This window comes from Plecotus auritus (assembly GCF_963455305.1).
Source record: "Plecotus auritus genome assembly, chromosome: X".
Taxonomy (NCBI): Eukaryota; Metazoa; Chordata; class Mammalia; order Chiroptera; family Vespertilionidae; genus Plecotus; species Plecotus auritus.
In genome coordinates, this window is record NC_137784.1 from 93,680,526 (window position 1) to 93,700,111 (window position 19,586).

At 38.3% G+C, this 19,586-nt stretch overlaps 1 protein-coding gene across 1 annotated transcript in view; it reads right to left on the reverse strand.

The window, feature by feature from the left end:
* Positions 1-19,586, reverse strand: part of LRCH2 (leucine rich repeats and calponin homology domain containing 2) — a gene marked incomplete at its 5' end in the record, with an annotated part of 196,370 nt that overhangs the window by 89,159 nt on the left and 87,625 nt on the right. Inside the window, 4 exons of the mRNA XM_080653128.1 lie at positions 1,409-1,545; positions 1,630-1,735; positions 13,468-13,594; positions 17,838-17,982. Coding sequence (XP_080509254.1) covers positions 1,409-1,545; positions 1,630-1,735; positions 13,468-13,594; positions 17,838-17,982 — 515 coding nt within the window. The remainder of the gene's footprint in view (positions 1-1,408; positions 1,546-1,629; positions 1,736-13,467; positions 13,595-17,837; positions 17,983-19,586) is intronic.

Below are 19,586 nucleotides of genomic sequence, written 5' to 3' on the forward strand. Positions count from 1 at the left end.
TAGCATAATATGAATTAAATTTGGCAGAAAGGAACCTGCAAAATTTGTTTGTTGGACCCACTCTGTGTCTAGGTAGCCTGGAAAGAATTTGTTTACCAAATCTTTGCTCCTTCTTATCTACCTGTGAATTGCCTACCTTGCCTTTGAAGTCCAAACTACTACCCTCCCCGCTCCTCTCTCCCGAAGAGGGCATATAATCCTCAACTGCAGGATTTGTCCTGGGATCCCATATTCTTATCCCACATATGTACATCCATAATAAATTTGGCTATTTTCTCCCATTAATCTGTCTCGTGTAAATTTGATTATTAGACCAGACAGAATAACTTAGAAGGGTAGAAGGAAAATCTTTTTCCCCCTTCCACACCTTCAGTCAGAAACTTCTACTGAACAGCAGTGCCTTAAACATTCTACAGACTTTCGAGTTTTCAGTCTTTCATCCCTATATTCAGAGGTACATGTTTCCTTCAATAATCAACAACAAAAATACCCGTCATCCCCAGGTTTAACACAGTAAATCAATTTATTTCTTGTTGCCTTCTCCCATAGCAGACACAAGTTTCAGCTTTCTTTATCATGCTCAGGCAGCTACTACCAGGACTCCTGTCAGACTTGATCTGATTAGAAAAGGCACCTCCTTTGGAATGAGTGGAATGTACCTTTGTAGAAGGAAAAAGGCAACCCTTCTTTTGAATGTTTGCAACACTGTGCAAGAGCACATAGCTTGGAAGTAGAGGGCAGGCTGGAGTTTCACTGCCATGTGCCTCCTCAGCCAGATACTCTTGTGCAGTAATAATTAGAGACTCTAGTTACCACTATTCCATATATTTTCCATTCTCCAAAATTCTGTTACCATCTCTCCCCTGCTGTGTCTCTCTTTCATTCTTTGGCCTTGTAGGTTTATAGCTTAGTGTATTCCTTTAATATAATTTTAGTGGATTCCACATGGATTTAATCCTCAAACTAAAAGTCTAAATTAATACTTTTACACTTGTATAGTGTTCTTTCTGTTATGATTCCATCTATCAGTGCTAAAAAAATGCTTCTATCACTCACACAAGTTTCAAGTAGATATATAGCTGAGTGGGATAGACGTAGAAAGACTGCATAGTCTATCCTTTTGAAATAACATTGACAATCAGAATTATCAGTTCACAAGAAAAATGTTTATGGCTGGGTTTTCAAATCCTATTCTCCAGAATTTAAGATAAAACTCCTACCAAAAAAGCCATTTAGAAGGGTAGAAGGAAAATCTTTTTCCCCCTTCCACTTCTCAGAAAAACTCCTTTAGAGAATAATAACTCAACAACAAATTAACTTTTACTTCTGATGCTTTTTCAATTTACCAGTAACAGATATAATTCTGAATAAAAAGAGAAGAAACAAGTAACAGATTTTTATTACAAACCTGCGCTGGTGGTACTTGCAATGGATTGTTATCCAAAATTATTACTTGTAAATTATGCAGCTTCCTGTAACAAACAGGAATCTCGGTCACTTTATTACAAGAGAAATCCAGCTTGACTAAGGGAAGATCTCCTAATTCTGTTCAGAAATGAAAAATAATTAAATTAAGTTTTACATAGTTGCTCTTTTATTCATGTCAGTAAAAAACAGTGAGCATCTTACCATCTGGCAAGGCATGAAGATTATTTCTTCTTATATTGAGCTCTCTAAGTGAATGTAATTTTCCCATTTGTTGGGGAAGAACCTGAATCTCATTGCAGCTAATATCCTAAGGAAAATAAGAAAATAAAATTATAACAAACTAACTGAGGAAAACATATATTTCCATTCTTAAATTAAAGTGCATGACTAATAACTAGAAAAAAATACCTTTTAAAAATATTTTTTATTTTTAAGTTACAGTTGATATACAATATTATATTAGTTTCAGGTGTACAACCCCATGATCAGGCATTTATATAACTTGCGAAGTGATCACCCCGATAAATCTAGTACCCATCTGCCATCAACAGTTTAACTAGTGGGAGATCACCAGCGCCATCCAGGATGGACATGAGATACAATCTAAGTTAACCATTCTAACTGACTCTCGAAAGGGGGAAGGTGGGGGCTGTGAGAGTCCACTACAGAAGCTTGGTAGTTAGGAAACAAAGAAACTCAGAAATATATAAAGAGAAAATCTCATTGTCTATGGGGTTCAGGATCTGGATCTTAAGAGTCCCCTGAACCAGCAGTGCTGCTTTGAATAAAGGTTTTTCCTGAAATCTCAGAGTGTCCAACTGTTTTTCCATGCCAATTCCATATTCCATAACATACCTAATTATCACAATATTAATGACAATATTCCTTATGCTGTACTTTACATCCCAGTGACTATTTTGTAACTACCAATTTGTACTTCTAAATCCCTTCACCTTTTTCACCCATCCCCCCAATCCCTCCCATCTGGCAACCATAGAAATGTTCTCTGGTTCCGTTATGCTTGTTTGTTTATTTTGTTTTTTAGTTTCCACATAAAAGTAAAATCATCTTGCATTCATCCTTCTCTGTCTAACTTATTCCACTCAGCACAATACCTTCTAGATCCATCCATGTTGTTGCAGATGGCAAAATTTCATTCTTTTTTATGGCTGAGTCATATTCCACTTCTTTATCCATTCATCTATTGATGGACACTTAGGTTGCTCCCATGTCTTGGCTATTGTAAATAATGCTGCAATAAACATATGGATGTATATGTCTTTTGATTTAGCATTTTGGGTTTCTTGGGTAAATATACAGAAGTGGAATTGCTGGGTCTTTCTTTGTCTCTTATTACAGCCTTTGTTCTAAAGTCTATTTTGTCTGGTATAAGTATTGCCACCCCAGCATTTTTGTTGTTGTAGTTTCCATTTTTGTGAAATATCTTTTTCTGTCTCTTTATTTTCAGTCTGTGTGGGTCTTTTGATCTGAAGTGAGTCACTTGTAGATAGTGTGTGTGCATATATATATATATATATTGCTTTATTATCCATTCAGCCACTGTGTCTTTTGATTAGAATATTTAATACATTTGCATTTAAAGTAATTTTTGATAGATATGTACTTATTGCCATTTTATTATTTATATTTTTTATCTTTTTCTCTTCTTCTTAAAGAAACCCTTCAACATTTCTTGTAATACTGGTTTGGTGATGATGAACTCCTTTAGCTTTTTCTTTATCTGTCCTTTAATTCTAAATGATAGCTTTGCTGGGTAGAGTAATCTTGATATAGGTCCTTGCTTTTCATCACTTTGAACATTTCTTTTTTTTTTTAATTTTTATTTATTTATTTTTTTAATAAATCTTTCTTCAGATTATTACAATTATTTCTCCTTTTTCCCCCCATAGCTCCCCTCCACCCATTTCCCACCCCACCTTCTGCCCTTACCTCCCCCCCACTGTCCTCATCCATAGGTGTATGATTTTTGTCCATTCTCTTCATGAACCCCCCATACCCCTTTCCCCCTGAGAATTATCAGTCCACTCCCTTTCTATGCCCCTGATTCTATTATATTCACCAGATTATTCTGTTCCTCAGGTTTTTAATTCACTTGATTTTTAGGTTCGCTTGTTGATAGATATGTATTTGTTGTTCATAATTTTTCTCTTTACTTTTTTCTTCTTCCTCTTCTTTAAGAATACCTTTCAGCATTTCATATAATACTGGTTTGGTGGTGATGAACTCCTTCAGCTTTTTCTTATCTGTGAAGCTCTTTATCTGCCCTTCAATTATGAATGATAGCTTTGCTGGGTAGAGTAATCTTGGTTGTAGGTTCTTGCTATTCATCACATTGAAAATTTCTTGCCACTCCCGTCTGGCCTGCATAGTTTCTGTTGAGAAGTCAGCTGACAGTCGTATGGGTGCTCCCTTGTAGGTAATTAACTGTTTTTCTCTTGCTGCTTTTAATATTCTCTCTTTGTCTTTTGCTTTTGGCATTTTAATTATGATGTGTCTTGGTGTAGTCCTCTTTAGATTCCTTTTGTTTGGGGTTCTGTGGGCTTCCTGGACTTGTAAGTCTATTTCTTTCACCAGGTGGGGGGAAGTTTTCTGTCATTATTTCTTCAAATAGGTTTTCAGTATCTTGCTCTCTCTCTTCTTCTGGCACCCCCATAATTCTGATGTTGGTACGCTTGAAGTTGTCCCAGAGTCTTCTTACATTATCTTCAACTTTTTGGATTTTTTTTTTTCCTTTTTGCTTTTTCGGTTGAGTGTTTTTTGCTTCTTTGTATTTCAATTCTTTGACTTGATTCTTGGGTTCCTCTATTCTGTTTCTGGGTCTCTGTATAATATTTTTTATTTCAGTCAGTGTATGTTTAATTTCTAGTTGGTCCTTTTTCATATCTTCGAGGGTCTCGTTATATTTATCGGCCTTTTCTAGGATATTCTTAAAAAGTCTTATAACCGTGGTTTTGAATTCTATATCCAGTCATTTGTTTTCCTCCATTTCTTTCGTTTGTGATCTGATTCTTTGACCCCGCATTTTCATTGATTCCCTGAGTTGGTAAGGTAGATATTTGTGCTAGGTTTCCAATATGGCCCAGTGGGTCTGCTTCCCCAGTTAACCTGAGGTGGACACTCTTGGTGCACCCCTTTGTGGACTGTGTGTACAGCCTTGTTGTAATTAAGTCTTGATTGTTGTTGGTATCACTGGGAAGAATTGACCTCCGGGCCAGTTGGCTGTAAGGATCAGCTGTGTCTATGCTGGGAGAAGTTCGGTGCTGGAGACAGCCTTATAGGATTAGGCTTGCCAAATTGCAATAGCCTCTGTGCTCAGCTTGGATGGGGTGGAGTCTCAGTTTTGGCTTCCTGTCAGCCTTGCCCTTGCGCGCATGTGCGCTTTCAGTCTTCCGCCTTCCCCAGCTCGAGTCTCCGCCTGAGAGTCCAGACTCCCCCCACAAGAGTGTGGGTCCCCAGGGACTCGCCTGGAACTGGGGTTCGCTGCAGTCAGAACTGGGGCTCAGTGCTGTCAGGAGCCTCTGACTCCCTTTCACTAGGGAAAGCCTGTGGCAACCTCCGCAGCCTTTGTGCACACTGGCACGCGCACGCGCGCTTTCAGTCCTCCGCCTTCCCCGGCTCCCGAGTCTCCGCCCGAGAGTTCAGATTCCCCCACAAGAGCGTGGGTCCCCAGGGGCTCGCCTGGAACTGGGGTTCACTGCAGTCAGAACTGGGGCTCAGTGCAGTCAGAATCCTCTGACTCCCTTTCACTAGGGAAAGCCTGTGGCAACCTCCGCAGCCTTTGTGCACACTGGCACGCGCACGCGCGCTTTCAGTCCTCCGCCTTCCCCGGCTCCCGAGTCTCCGCCCGAGAGTTCAGACTCCCCCACAAGAGCGTGGGTCCCCAGGGGCTTGCCTGGAACTGGGGTTCACTGCAGTCAGAACTGGGGCTCAGTGCAGTCAGAATCCTCTGACTCCCTTCCACTAGGGAAAGCCTGTGGCAACTTCCGCAGCCTTTGTGCGCCCTGGCGCGCGCGCGCGCGGGCACTTTCAGTCCTCCGCCTTCCCCGGTTCCCGAGTCTCCGCCCGAGAGTCCAGACTCCCCCCGTAAGAGCGTGGGTCCCCAGGGGTTTGCCCGGAACTGGGGTTCAGTGCTGTCAGAACTGGGGTTCAGTGCGGTCGGAAGCTTCCTTCCCCCTTCCGCCAGAGAAAGTCAGCCAGGCTCTCAGCCGCACTTCCTCTCTGCGCGCACAAAGCCCCTTTGCCGTACCTCCAATTCTCTGTGAGCTTTCCTCTTTCCTTCTAGTTGTAGAATTTTCACTCAGCCAGCTTTCCTGTGGTTCTGGATGGTGTCCGTTCTGTCTTTTAGTTGTAGTTTTGAAATTGTTGTGCGAGGCAGCAGTTTAGGTGTTTACCTATGCCGCCATCTTGGTTTCTCCCACTTTGAACATTTCTTGCCAATCCCTTCTGACCTGCAGTTTCTGTTGAGAAATTAGCTGACAGTCTTAAGGGTGGCTCCCTTGTAGGTAACTAACTGTTTTTCTCTTGCTGCTTTTAAGATTTTTCTCTTTGTCTTTAACCTTTGGCATTTTAATTATGATGTGTCTTGGAGTGGGCCTCTTTGGGTTCATCTTGTTTGGGACTCTATACTTCCTGGATTTGTACCATGTATTTCCTTCACCAGGTTAGAGTTTTCCATTACTTTTTCAAGTAGGTTTTCAATTCTTTGTTCTTTCTCTTCTGCTTCTAGCATTCCCAAGTTGCAAATGTTGGCACACCTGAAGTTTTACCTGAGGCTCCTTGCACTATGTTCATTTTCTTGGATTCTTTTTTGTTTTTGGTGTTCTGATTGGGTGTTTTCTTCTTCCTTATCTTCCAAACAGCTGATTTGATCCTCTGCATCACTACTGTACTGTTGCAAAAGTTATGTTTAATGTTGTTTATCTAAAGATGGATTATCTGGTAGATTTCTATTTATATTACATCATGATGTCAACCTAGTATATTTAACATGAATTTTTTGTGCAAAAATTTGAGGTTATAATTTAGTACTACATCAATCTGCCATTCGAAAATCTCAACTAAAGACCACTCTCATCAACTAAAACCAGAAGTAAGGGTGATCCAAGTGTTCTTAATTCAGAGGTAAATAAAAGACAATTATCAACCATTGTGATAATCTGTCAATTATAGTTGTTTTGAGATGCTTGGTTGGGCAGAAGCAGAGGAAGTCAAGGATTTACACATGTGAGCTGAAGAACTAATGTCTATGGCCAGGATTGATTTAACTAAGCCTTTTCTCAAAAGGATGCAAAATATGAGGGATTACAAACACAAAGTTTATGGCTCACAACCCAAAGACAATCTAGGAAATCTGAGTAGGAAATGTCTCAGGGTTAAATTAAAATGCAAGCCCTGATTTAAAGATAAACAATACCACATTTCCATAAAAGAGGATAAATAACAACTTAAGTTAATTATGCTCTCCTCTCCCTCCCCTTTCTTATTACCACATCAACAAAAAGAGGAAAAACATCTGCAACAAGATCTCAGCACTCATTCCAGACACACTGCAAATGAAATTCATATTCTACCACAACTGCCCCCAATTTCCAACTTTCACTGGAAATTATATTAGCTTGGAGGGAAAGGAATGGAAGATATATTCATTCTTATCTAAAGTAAAAATGGCAGGAAGGTAAATTCAAAGGAATATTAAAGAATATTTAATCATCTAACCTAAAGATTATTAGGAAAATGTATCTTACATACTTCTTTCAAAGGCATCTTTATTCGACAATGAATATTTATCAAATACCAACTATTTACTAGGCACTGATCTAGTTGCTAGGGACTATGGAAATTCAGAAGGAGCCACCCCCAATGTGCCTCAGTGGTATGTGGATTATTTTGAGCTGAAGGCAACTGAGACCATGCGGGCTCAAGAGAAACTACTGTCCCCTTTCCCTCTTTAACTATCTAGAATTTAAATTAGGAGCCTGGCCCATGGTAAGAGTTATCATCAGAAATGTCTTTTTATCAATCTACATGGCAAGACAAACTACTAATCACTGAACATGGGCTCTCTCTGCAGTGACTTTCTGAAGCCCCTGGGTACATTAACTCATCCCTAGCTCAGAATGTCATATATACCCACCAATGTTCCCTTTCTGTCTCTGAAACTCTCCTGAATATGGTTCTCTGACTCTCTCATGTATATGGAATCCCAATACATTTGTGTGTATTAAATTTGGTCATTTTCTCTTGGTAATCTGTCTCATGTCTATTTGATTATTAGGCCAGCCAGAAGAACCCTGTGGGTAGAGGAAAGTTTCTTCTTCCCTGTCACGGGTCACATCAAGGAATAAAGCAAACAAAAATTCCTGCCCTCACAGCTTTTTATGTAGCTTACATTCTAGAAATGGGGAGATTATATAATATGATAGAAGATAAGTGCTATTTTTCAAAAAAAACAACAACACAGCAGGGTAAAGGCAAATGGCAGTGTGCTAGTGATAGTAAGGTGTGATATTAGCAATTTAAATTGTCTCATGGAGAAGCTATTATTTGAGCAGTGTTGTCAGAGCTGAGAGTGTGATCCATGCAAAAATATAAGAAAAGACTATTCCTAGTCAATAATACTGTGGTAACTATGTATGGTGCCAGTTGGGGTACTGAAAAATATTGTCTAACCACTAAGCTGTACACCTGAAACCAATACAAAATAAAATTAATAGGAAAAACATATTCCAGACAGAAGGAACAATAAATGGAAAGGCTCTTAAGCAAAGCATGCCTGACCTACTAAGAACAGCAAGGAATCCAGTGTAACTAGAGGGAAGTACACAAGGGGAAGGCGATGGGGGAGAGGGGCACAACTTTGGCTTTTACTCAGAGAAATATGGGCAGGAACCAGAAGCTTTTAAACAGAGATATGACTTGACCTGACTTATGTTTCGACAGGACCACTTAGTGGCTGTGTTGAGAATAGACTATTATCCAAATGACAAATAATAAAAGTTTGGGAAAAGGTCCTTTAAAGTAAATACTATTGCTTTCTCCCAAAGGTGTCTAATACTGAAGATTTTGTTATAGAAAATCTATAGCAATTTGATAGATAGCTACCTTTCCCAGAACAAATAAAATTAAGCACAGGAAATTGACTCACTCAACCAATGGGTACTCTACAAAATACTCTGCTGGAGATTGGAGGTCTGAGAGTATTTCCTAGGCTTCTAATGGTAGAATTTAACTGTAGTTGGCCACTAAATTCTTGTGGAATAGTGTCATAGGAAAATATTCTAATGACAGGTAATAACCACAAATTCACTATGTGATTTATAATTGTCAATTAGCCATCCTAATGCTATATAGCCACTGTTACTGATTTTAAGAGTTTATAGCACAATAATTTTATAATGCCTAGTAAAATAATGATATTTAGTATTTTAAAATATGACTTTGATTAAATTTAGTTATACATTCTAGCTCTAAGAAACCAAGATGGCAGCATAGGTAAGCACCTAAACTGCTGCCTCACACAACAATTTCAAAACTACAACTAAAAGACAGAACGGACACCATCCAGAACCACAGGAAAGCTGGCTGAGTGAAAATTCTACAACTAGAAGGAAAGAGAAAAGCTCGCAGAGAATTGGAGGTACGGCAAAGGGTCTTTGTGCGCACAGAGAGGAAGGGCGGCTGAGAGCCTGGCTGACTTTCTCTGGAGGAAGGGGGAAGGAAGCCCCCGACCGCACTGAACCCCAGTTCTGACTGCACTGAACCCCAGTTCCAGGCGAGCCCCTGGGGACCCACGCTCTTGTGGGGGAATCTGGACTCTCGGGCGGAGACTCGGGAGCCGGGGAAGGCAGAGGTCTGAAGGCGCGTGCGTGCCAGTGCGCACAAAGGCTGCGGAGGTTGCCACAGGCTTTCCCTAGTGGAAGGGAGTCAGAAGTTCCTGACTGCACTGAGCCCCAGTTCTGACTGCACTGAACCCCAGTTCCAGGTGAGCCCCTGGGGACCCACGCTCTTGTGGTGGGAATCTGGACTCTCAGGTGGAGACTCAGGAGCCGGGGAAGGCAGAGGTCTGAAGGCGCGCGTGTGCGCGCAAGGGCAAGGCTGACTGGAAGCCAAGACTGTCTGCTCTGCCCTGAGACTCCACCCCATCCAAGCTGAGCACAGAGGCTATTGTAATTTGGCAAGTCTAATCCTATAAGGCTGTCTCCAGCACCGAACTTCTCCCAGCGTAGACACAGCTGATCCTTACAGCCAACTGGCCTGGAGGTCAATTCCTCCCAGTGATACCAACAACAACCAAGACTTAATTACAACAAGGCTGTACACACAGTCCACAAAGGGGTGCACCAAGAGTGTCCACTTCAGGTTAACTGGGGAGGCCGACCCACTGGGCCATATAGGAAACCTAGCACACAAATCTACCTTACCAACTCAGGGAAGCAGTGAAAATGCGGCATTAAAGAAACAGATCACAAATGAAAGAAATGGAGGAAAACAAAGGACTGGATATAGAATTCAAAACCATGGTTATAAGGCTTTTCAAGAATATCCTAGAAAAGACCGATAAATATAACGAGACCCCCGAAGATATGAAAAAGGACCAACTAGAAATTAAACATACACTGACTGAAATAAAAAATATTATACAGAGACCCAACAACAGACTAGAGGAACACAAGAATCAAGTCAAAGAATTGAAATACAAAGAAGCAAAAAACACTCCACCGAAAAAGCAAAAAGCAAAAAAAAAATCCAAAAAGTTGACGATAGTGTAAGAAGACTCTGGGACAACTTCAAGCGTACCAACATCAGAATTATGGGGGTGCCAGAAGAAGAGAGAGAGCAAGATACTGAAAACCTATTTGAAGAAATAATGACCAAAAACTTCCCCCACCTGGTGAAAGAAATAGACTTACAAGTCCAGGAAGCCCACAGAACCCCAAACAAAAGAAATCCAAAGAGGACCACACCAAGACACATCATAATTAAAATGCCAAGAGCAAAAGACAAAGAGAGAATATTAAAAGCAGCAAGAGAAAAACAGTTAATTACCTACAAGGGAGCACCCATACGACTGTCAGCTGACTTCTCAACAGAAACTATGCAGGCCAGACGGGAGTGGCAAGAAATTTTCAATGTGATGAATAGCAAGAACCTACAACCAAGATTACTCTACCCAGCAAAGCTATCATTCAGAATTGAAGGGCAGATAAAGAGCTTCACAGATAAGAAAAAGCTAAAGGAGTTCATCACCACCAAACCAGTATTATATGAAATGCTGAAAGGTATTCTTAAAGAAGAGGAAGAAGAAAAAAGTAAAGATAAAAATTATGAACGACAAATACATATCTATCAACAAGTGAACCTAAAAATCAAGTGAATTAAAAACCTGAGGAACAGAATAATCTGGTGAATATAATAGAATCAGGGGCATAGAAATGGAGTGGACTGATAATTCTCAGGGGGAAAGGGGTATGGGGGGTTCAGGAAGAGACTGGACAAAAATCATACACCTATGGATGAGGACAGTGGGGGGGGGAGGTAAGGGCAGAAGGTGGGGTGGGAACCGGGTGGAGGGGAGCTATGGGGGGAAAAAGGAGAAACAATTGTAATAATCTGAATAAAGATTTATTAAAAAAAAAATTCTAGCTCTAGAAATCATATCCCTCTCTCTATATATATACCCCCTAGGAGAACTAGCCTTTCCCCCAGATAATCAGCAACCTCCGAAGCAGAAGATAGTCCAGACCTGACTTATGGTCACAAGGTCTGGACCTCTGGCTGACTAAAGATAACATCTTGACCTAAGCAATGTTTCAGTTGCTGAGCCCTAAAGCAGAATGACCCGTTGGCTACTTTTTCATGAGACTAAACAAAGGGAGGTCAGAAAAGATGTCAGAGCTGTCTTCAAGTCCTAAAGAAATGATTACCCTTACCTCACTTCTGACCAATCAGCTCCCAGCATGATCCAGAACCCCCAACCCACAGTATCTTGTGATTTAGCCCTATATAATCTGTAACATACATGCCATCACGAAGTTGTTTCATTTAGAGCTAAAGTGCCCTGTCTCCGTATTGGAGAGACAATTATTATTACATTATTAAATTATTTTCTCTTTCTATACTTCAAACTCCTGCTTGTGCATTTCTTTGGGCCAGTGAACACAGGCAGGCAGACCCAAAGAAAAATCAATGGGATTCTGGTAACAAATATTCTTTTTAAATAAAAAATACTATAATATATAGTTCCAGAGACATGGAAGGATGGAACAGACTGGCTAATCTCAGATGGAAGGAGGGGAGGTAGGAAGAGATTAACCAAAGAATTTATATTCATATACTAGTATGCATAACCTATGAACACAGACAATAGTGTGGTGAAGGCCAGAGGGAGGAGCAGGGTGGAGGGGGGTCAATGGGGGGAAAAGGGGAGACATCTGTAATACATTCAACAATAAAGATATTTTTTTAGAAAATCTAAAAAGCCTAAATATTTATGAAATTTCACTTATCCCCAAACTGTCTCATGTCATATAATTTAGAACACAAGTCCAAAAATTGAATGAAAAAAAAGAAACAATAGAGCCATAGAAACTAAAAGTATAATATGTATAAAATCTTTAAAAATATTAAGTGTCCAGGTCAAAGAAAGTAATGGTTCTCTTTCATTATAAATTTGTTAGATCAACATCTGAACTCTTCTGTTCATTGGTGAGTATAACATTAAAAGAGACCTTAATAAAAGAGAACATTTCGAGACAGAAATAGTTAAAAATAAAAAGTAATAAAAAACAGAAATATAGACAGGAATAAAAGTAATAAAGATGTTTAAGCTACAGACAAACAGGCTTTAGAGTTTGGAAAAATGGAGAGTAGACACACGAAAGATTACAAACATCAGAAGGGAAGTGAAGTTGTTATACTTCTTCACAGGGTAGTCCCAGGACCAGTAGATAAAAGTGATAGAGGTATGGATTTTAGTGCAAAATAAAAAGGATAACAAATAGTTTTGCAAAAGAGAATTAGGACTGCCTCAGACAGACAGACACACACACACACACACACACACACACACACACAAATTTTCCACCATTGAACATATCCAGCTAGAGTGGTAGGGATTCCTGTGTTAGGAATTGCTTATATCTGATCACTTATAAGATCTCTTACCACCTTAAAATTATCTGGTTCTAAAACATAGCAAGACTAAGTTCAAGGAAGTTTCCTTGTGCAATAATTGCACATGCATGTATTCCTTAATGAATAAAAGAAAGACATTCCTGAAATTTCTGTTCATTACATTTTATTAGCATATTAATTTCCCATTATAAAATTGTAAATAAGTTCCTCAAGAAAATTTTTGGCCACCCACACATAATAAAGTCGCACTTAAGAATACTTTTAAAATATCCATGTATTAGGAAAGCATTACTCAAGATAAAAAAAGATAAAAATAAACAGCATGGTATACTGTATGAAGTGGAAGGAATAGAAATGTGAAAATTAGCTCAATGCCATGAATATCTGACTATGTTCCTCTCAGAGTTCAATATCCTTTAAATTATTCCTATACGTACGATCAATTTTATATAATGGCCTCTTTCCATTTATCTTGGTCCCAAAAACTGTTATAAAATCACATGAGTTTTGTTCATTCTACTGTTTATCCCCTTTCTCTGAAGCTCTCATAGCAGCCCTGTAAAACCTTAAAAAAAATCCTTGTATTTTTTACTGGTAAGACCTTTACAAATGAGTAGACAAATGCTTATTCGTTTGAAAAGCATTTCTTAGGAGAGGCAAGCCTCTGCTGAGGACTGAGGAACAAATCAGGCTTTTATTGGCTGTGAGTTAAAATCAGATAAGCAATAGTATTTAGAAATTTTCCTAAAGTGAACTTAGACATATATCAAGTTATTCTTTTCTTTAAAATTACAGTGAAATTACATAAAGAAATGAGTAATATTCCAAAATATAAAGGCATGTATTATGCATATCATATACAATCAATACAACTGTTTTACTCACCAATTCCATTAAATCTTTCAACTTCCCAATTTCTTCTGGAATGGATACCAGTTTATTATTACTGATGACCAAAACTTTAAGAGGAAGATCAAATAAGTATTTTGGCAATGTTGATAAAAGATTTCGACTGAAAAGAATAAGAAAGTCTTATTATGATAAGTATGTCTGAAACCTGACACGTTATGCTGAAAAAGAACAAATCACCTCAAAAGTAAATAAGAAACTTTGACTAAATAATAACTATCACTTAATGAATGCTTAGTTTGTATCAGACTAAAATCTTTATATGCACTATTTCATTTAATCCTCACATTAACCCCACAAGATAGGTAGTTATTATTAGAGACATTATACACCACCAGTTCTCAAAACCCAAAATCATTCTTCTGAGCTGAAGAATGCCAGAACCTTGCTCTCTACTATAACTTCACTATAATCAATAGCTCCATGCCTTTAACTAGGGTAAGGCTCCAAGGATGAATTTGCATGTACTATGTTTAAATTTATGAAAGAATGAATAGGATTATGTCTTCAAAAACATGTAAAAAGCTTAACTTATTTCTTTGTTCTATGAGTTTATGGTAGAACAGCCTACTAGCAACCTTTATCACAGCTCAAAGTTGATACATTTTTATCTCTGTAGATACACTTAAATATAACAACAATTAACATTTATTGAGTGTTTACTATGTGCCAGGCCATATTCAGAATACCTCACATGAATTAACTAACACTCACAACAATCTACTTTAGAAAGATAAATACTATCATGATGCCTATTTTACAGGTGATGAAACAGTAAAAAAAAAGAGATTAAACTCCTCAAAGTCACACAGCTGGTAAGTGGGAAAACCAGCATTCATATCCAAGCTATCTGGTATTGGGATCCTTACCCTCAGACTACTGTGGTCAAATTTATACACCAATACAGACTGATCTAAATGATCCCCACTATAGACTGAATGTGCTTCGCCCTCCCCCGGAATTACAGCGTTGAAACCTAATCCCCAAGGTGATGATATTAGGAGGTGATTAAGTCATGAGGGCAGAGCCCTCATGAATGCTTTTAGTACCCTTATAAAAGAGGCCCCTGAGAGATCCCTAACCCCTGCTATCATGTAAGGACACAGCTAGAAGACGGCCATCTATGAACCAGGATGCGGGTCCTCACCAGACACTAAATTTGTTGGCGCCTTGATTTTGGACTTCGCAGCCTCCACAACTGTGAAAAATTTCTGTTGTTTTTATAAGCCACTCAGTCGATGCTATTCTGTTATACCAGCCCAAAGGGACTAAGACAATCCTATTACCAAACTATATAAAGTGTACCATTACATTTACATACTATACCGAACATTCATAAGCAATGAGCTATTATTTTTCCTGTTTTTCAAAGTGATATTTATAGACTTGTATGTACCCACCATTTTGTGTATTGTGCACAACAAAAGCCCAGTGTTACCCTAACAGAGGATTTCAAAAACTTTCACCCCATTTTATGCCTGTAGAGGACATCCAGAAACACTAGACTAGCTTTAGACCTGGCATAGAATTTCAAAAAAAAAAAAAAAAAAAAAGACTATGTTACTAGAACAGGAATGCTGGCCAGGCTGCTGGAATGTCAAATATGCTAGGGGCCTGTCACAACTCTTGACACTTTTAGGATGAAGCACACAAGGATCTTCCAGCATGATTCTACTTAAAAAGGAAGTAGTATACAGGAAGGGGGGGGGACTTAAAAATCATCTTATAAGTTTCTCAAAGATATTTTCACCAAAATAAAAAATAAAGTAAATAGAAAAAATAATGGTACATACACAAACATTCTAATCTCCCTCAGATTAAAAAAAACACACACACACACACTTAAAAACTGACTTATTTGCTTCCCTTAAGAACAAGGTTCATTGAAATAGCACAGTAAGCTTTCTCCAGAATTTATTTCTTTATACATAAATAGTAAGTCATTAATCTTTACTTTTTTTGCCACATGTTTTAGAGACAGTCAAAGGAAGTCAGTCACTAGAACAAATGTTACCTCAATAGAGTTTGTTCAAAATGTCTGTGACTGTAAACAAAAATCAGAAGTTAACTTTTATAGATCAAAACAAGAAAGAATCAGAGAGTTTAATAAAATTACAGGCATACCTATTTTGATTGTGCTTAGAGTTACTGCACCTCACAGGTGTTGCATTTTATACAAATGAAGGCAAGACCCTCCACCAGCAAAAAGATTACAACTCAATTTATTGAGATACCTACTTTAATATGGTGGTCTGGAACCGACCCCACAATATCTCTGAGGCATGCCTGTATTATAAGATACACCATAGGTGTTACTATAGAAATGTACTTCAATTTTGGACAAATCACTTTTCTTCCATAAAAGAACAAAATGAAACAAAGACAAACTTTCCTCACTTTCCTCAAACCTCTCCCAAACCAGGTCAAGGAAAGGAGCACCGAAATGACTGACATCTATGGAAATAAATCTCTCTCATGTATTTTAAGGTGTTAAGTAGTTTCGGTTAAAATAGTATGTACAGCCAGGTGACACTACTGGGGGAGACATACATAATAATATATCACAGCAAGAAAGGAGCATTATTATTTTTGTATATTAATTACATTTACTACTTTCCTATATGGGAATTTAAACAATTAACTTTGCTAACAAAGGGAAATAAATTATCCCTTACAATTCAATAAAAAAGAAAAATAAGAAAACGATTCTAAAATTGTGACAATACACCAGTTTCCATTCAATGTCACTCATTTAACAGGGCATTCTTTTTCTTACTCTTATTAAATGTTCACTCTGTTATAAATATAGGGTAATAGCTGAAGAATGAGATTTCTACAGCCATATTACTTTATTATAATCTTGGCTCTACCATAATATATACACTGAGTGACCAGATTATTATGATCTCTGAACGCATAATAATCTGGCCACTCAGTGTGTGTGTGTATATGTATATATATATTAGAGGCCTGGTGCACGAATTCGTGCATGGGTGGGGTCACTGGCCACTCAGTGTATATATATATTAATAATTATTCAAAGTAATCTGGCCACTCAGTGTATATATATTGATAATTATTCAAAGCACGTATACATTTTGGGGGACACCTTGTGTGTGTATGTCCCCAAAATTTATATGTACTTTGAATAATTATTAATTCCAATGGGTTAAATCTGCACACACACATACATACACACACACACACACACACACACACACACACATATACAGGGTATATCCCAAAATGTATACATACTTTGAATAATTATTACTTCCAATGGGTTAAATCTGAAAAGAAATATCCATATCAATTGGGCTATCTGCTGTTTAAGTATCTCACTTGAAAATGTATTTCATTTTTTACTGATTTTTTAAAAATATATTTTTATTGATTTCAGAGAGGAAGGAAGAGAGAGATAGGAACATCAATGATGAGAGAGAATCATTGATCGGCTACCTCCTGCATGCCCCCTACTGGGGATCAAGCCCGCAACCCGGGCATGTGCCCTTGACCGGAATCAAACCCAGGACCCTTCAGTCCACAGGCTGATGTTCTATCTACTGAGCCAAACCAGCTAGGGCGAAAATGAAAAGTATTTTCAAAAACACTGCCTTAATAATTATTCAAAGTGTGTGTATACATTTTCTGGGAGACACCCTATACAGAACTTTGGGCAAATAGTTAACTTCTCTGTGCTTCAGTTTCCTCATCCGTAATAATAAAAGTATAGGGATAATAAAAGTACATATTTCAAAAGGCTGTTGTGAACATAAGGTAATAGGTGTAAAGTATTTGTAACACTGCCCGGCACACAGTAAGCACTTATTCGATATTAACATCAACTGTCATCCACCTCCTAATGTTCCACCATTCCCATCCCAATCTATCGATCCTTGAAGTAGCAACAGAAAGTCACAGGAGTGTGAAAAATATCACAAGGACTGTTTATATAACTGAGGATGCATGTAAATAAATCGTTATTGTGATGCTATGATTTCAGTAAAGTATTTCTGATGTAAAGTCTTGCTATTCAAAGTGATTTAAGGACCAGCAGGCATGGGCATTACCAAGCGGCTTGTTAGAAATGCAGGTCCCACTGCAGACCTATAAAATCAGAATCCTGTTTTAATCCCCAGGTGATTCCCATGCACATTAGTTTGAGAAGCATTGCTCTCAAAAACAATACTAAAGGCCTATACAATAGTGTGGGCATATAAAAAATACAAATAAGATACTACTGAGATAAATATAGGCTACATAGCCAAACCAAACACATTCCTTTGCTACTAAAATGATTAAAACTATGATAAAAACAAAATGTACCCCCAAAATTATTTCCTTACCTAATGTTAAGGTACGTTAACATCTGCAGGTTTTTAATGGCTTCAGGAATGGTTTTAATGCAATTATGATATAAATTTAATGTTTCAAGAGGTGCAAATAACCAGATATCAGAAGGAATTTCTGCAAAACGATTTCTTGAAAGGTCTGAAAAACAAAAGTAATGTTTTAGTGTCAAACATACACCTTTATCTGTGGTAATACAGAACTATTTTCATACTTGCTGAATCACTTAGAATCCAAGCAACTATTTAATGTATTATAAAACATTATTCACTATAACCTTGAAGGCCTTCACAGGCAAATTTACATAAATCTACAACACAACTAAATTTCTTACTTAACATGGAATTCACAACCCACTGTAATTTGGCTTCTAGTCACTTTCATGGGTATGACCAAAGTCAACAACAGCCTCTGTATCAATAACCACTCATCCACCTAAAAACATTTCTTTTCCCTTGGCTTGGAAGATTACACTTCTGGATCACTTCCTATTTTATCTCAGTCTTTTGCTAGATTCTCCTCTACTCATACTGTGAATGTTGGTGTTCCTAAGCACTGTGCTATAAGGTACTCTTTACTTCTTAAGATGCCTGGCCGGCATGGCTCAGTGTCTGAACATCAACCTATGAACCAGGAGGTCACGGTACTATTCTAGTCAGGGCACATGTCCGGGTTGAGGGCTCGATCCCTAGTAGTACAGGAGGCAGCAGATCATTGATTCTTTCTCATCATTCTATCTCTCTCTCCCTCTCCCTACCTCTCTGAAATCAATAAAAATATACTTTAAAAAAAAATATACAGCCCTAACTGGTTTGGCTCAGTGGATAGAACGTTGGCCTGCGGACTCAAGGGTCCCAGGTTCGATTCCGGGCAAGGGCAAGGGCATGTACCTTGGTTTCGGGCACATACCCCGTGGGAAGTGTGCAGGAGGCAGCTGATCGATGTTTCTCTCTCATTGATGTTTCTAACTCTCTATTCCTCTCCCTTCCTCTCTGTAAAAAATCAATAAAATATATTAAAAAAGATATACATTCTGGTGGGTGATTTCCTCCAATCTCAGGACTAATTTATACTCATATACTGACAAATCTCAATTTAAAGATATGTCTAAACACCTAAATTCTGATCTTTAGGACTTCCTCCTGATATCTCTCAGGTACTTCATATTCTACAAGCGTAAAATCTGAACTGAAGATTTTGTTCCACACATCTGTTTCTCTCATTTCAAATAATGTCACCAACATCCTGATGAGTTGCTCAAGCCAGAAACTTGGCATTCATCCTTGATTCTTTCTTCTCCTAAATTATTCCAAGTACACACAAATATACTTCCATTCGTTGAAGTTTTCACAAAAATAAAATCATGAAATTATTATAACCATTACATCTCTATCAAAGGTTTATTTGTTAAATGAAATTTTGAAAAATATTTAGACTATCATGTGGCAGGTAAAAAAAAAAAGCACCCTAAAGGAGTTTCTCAAACAAAGTACTGTTGACCTTCTGGGCTGTATCCCTATTTGTAGTGTGGGGCTAAACTGTGCATTGTAGGATATTTAGCAGCATCTCCAGCATCTACCTACTAGATGCCAGTAACACCCTCTAGTCATGGAAGCCAAGAAAATGTCCCCTGGGGTGAAAACTCTCCTACACCTGTTGAGAACCACTGCCTAAACAATTGTCACCTTATCATGGAAATATACTTTGCTTATACTAGCTTATTATACTTATTTGGTTAAAAAGAT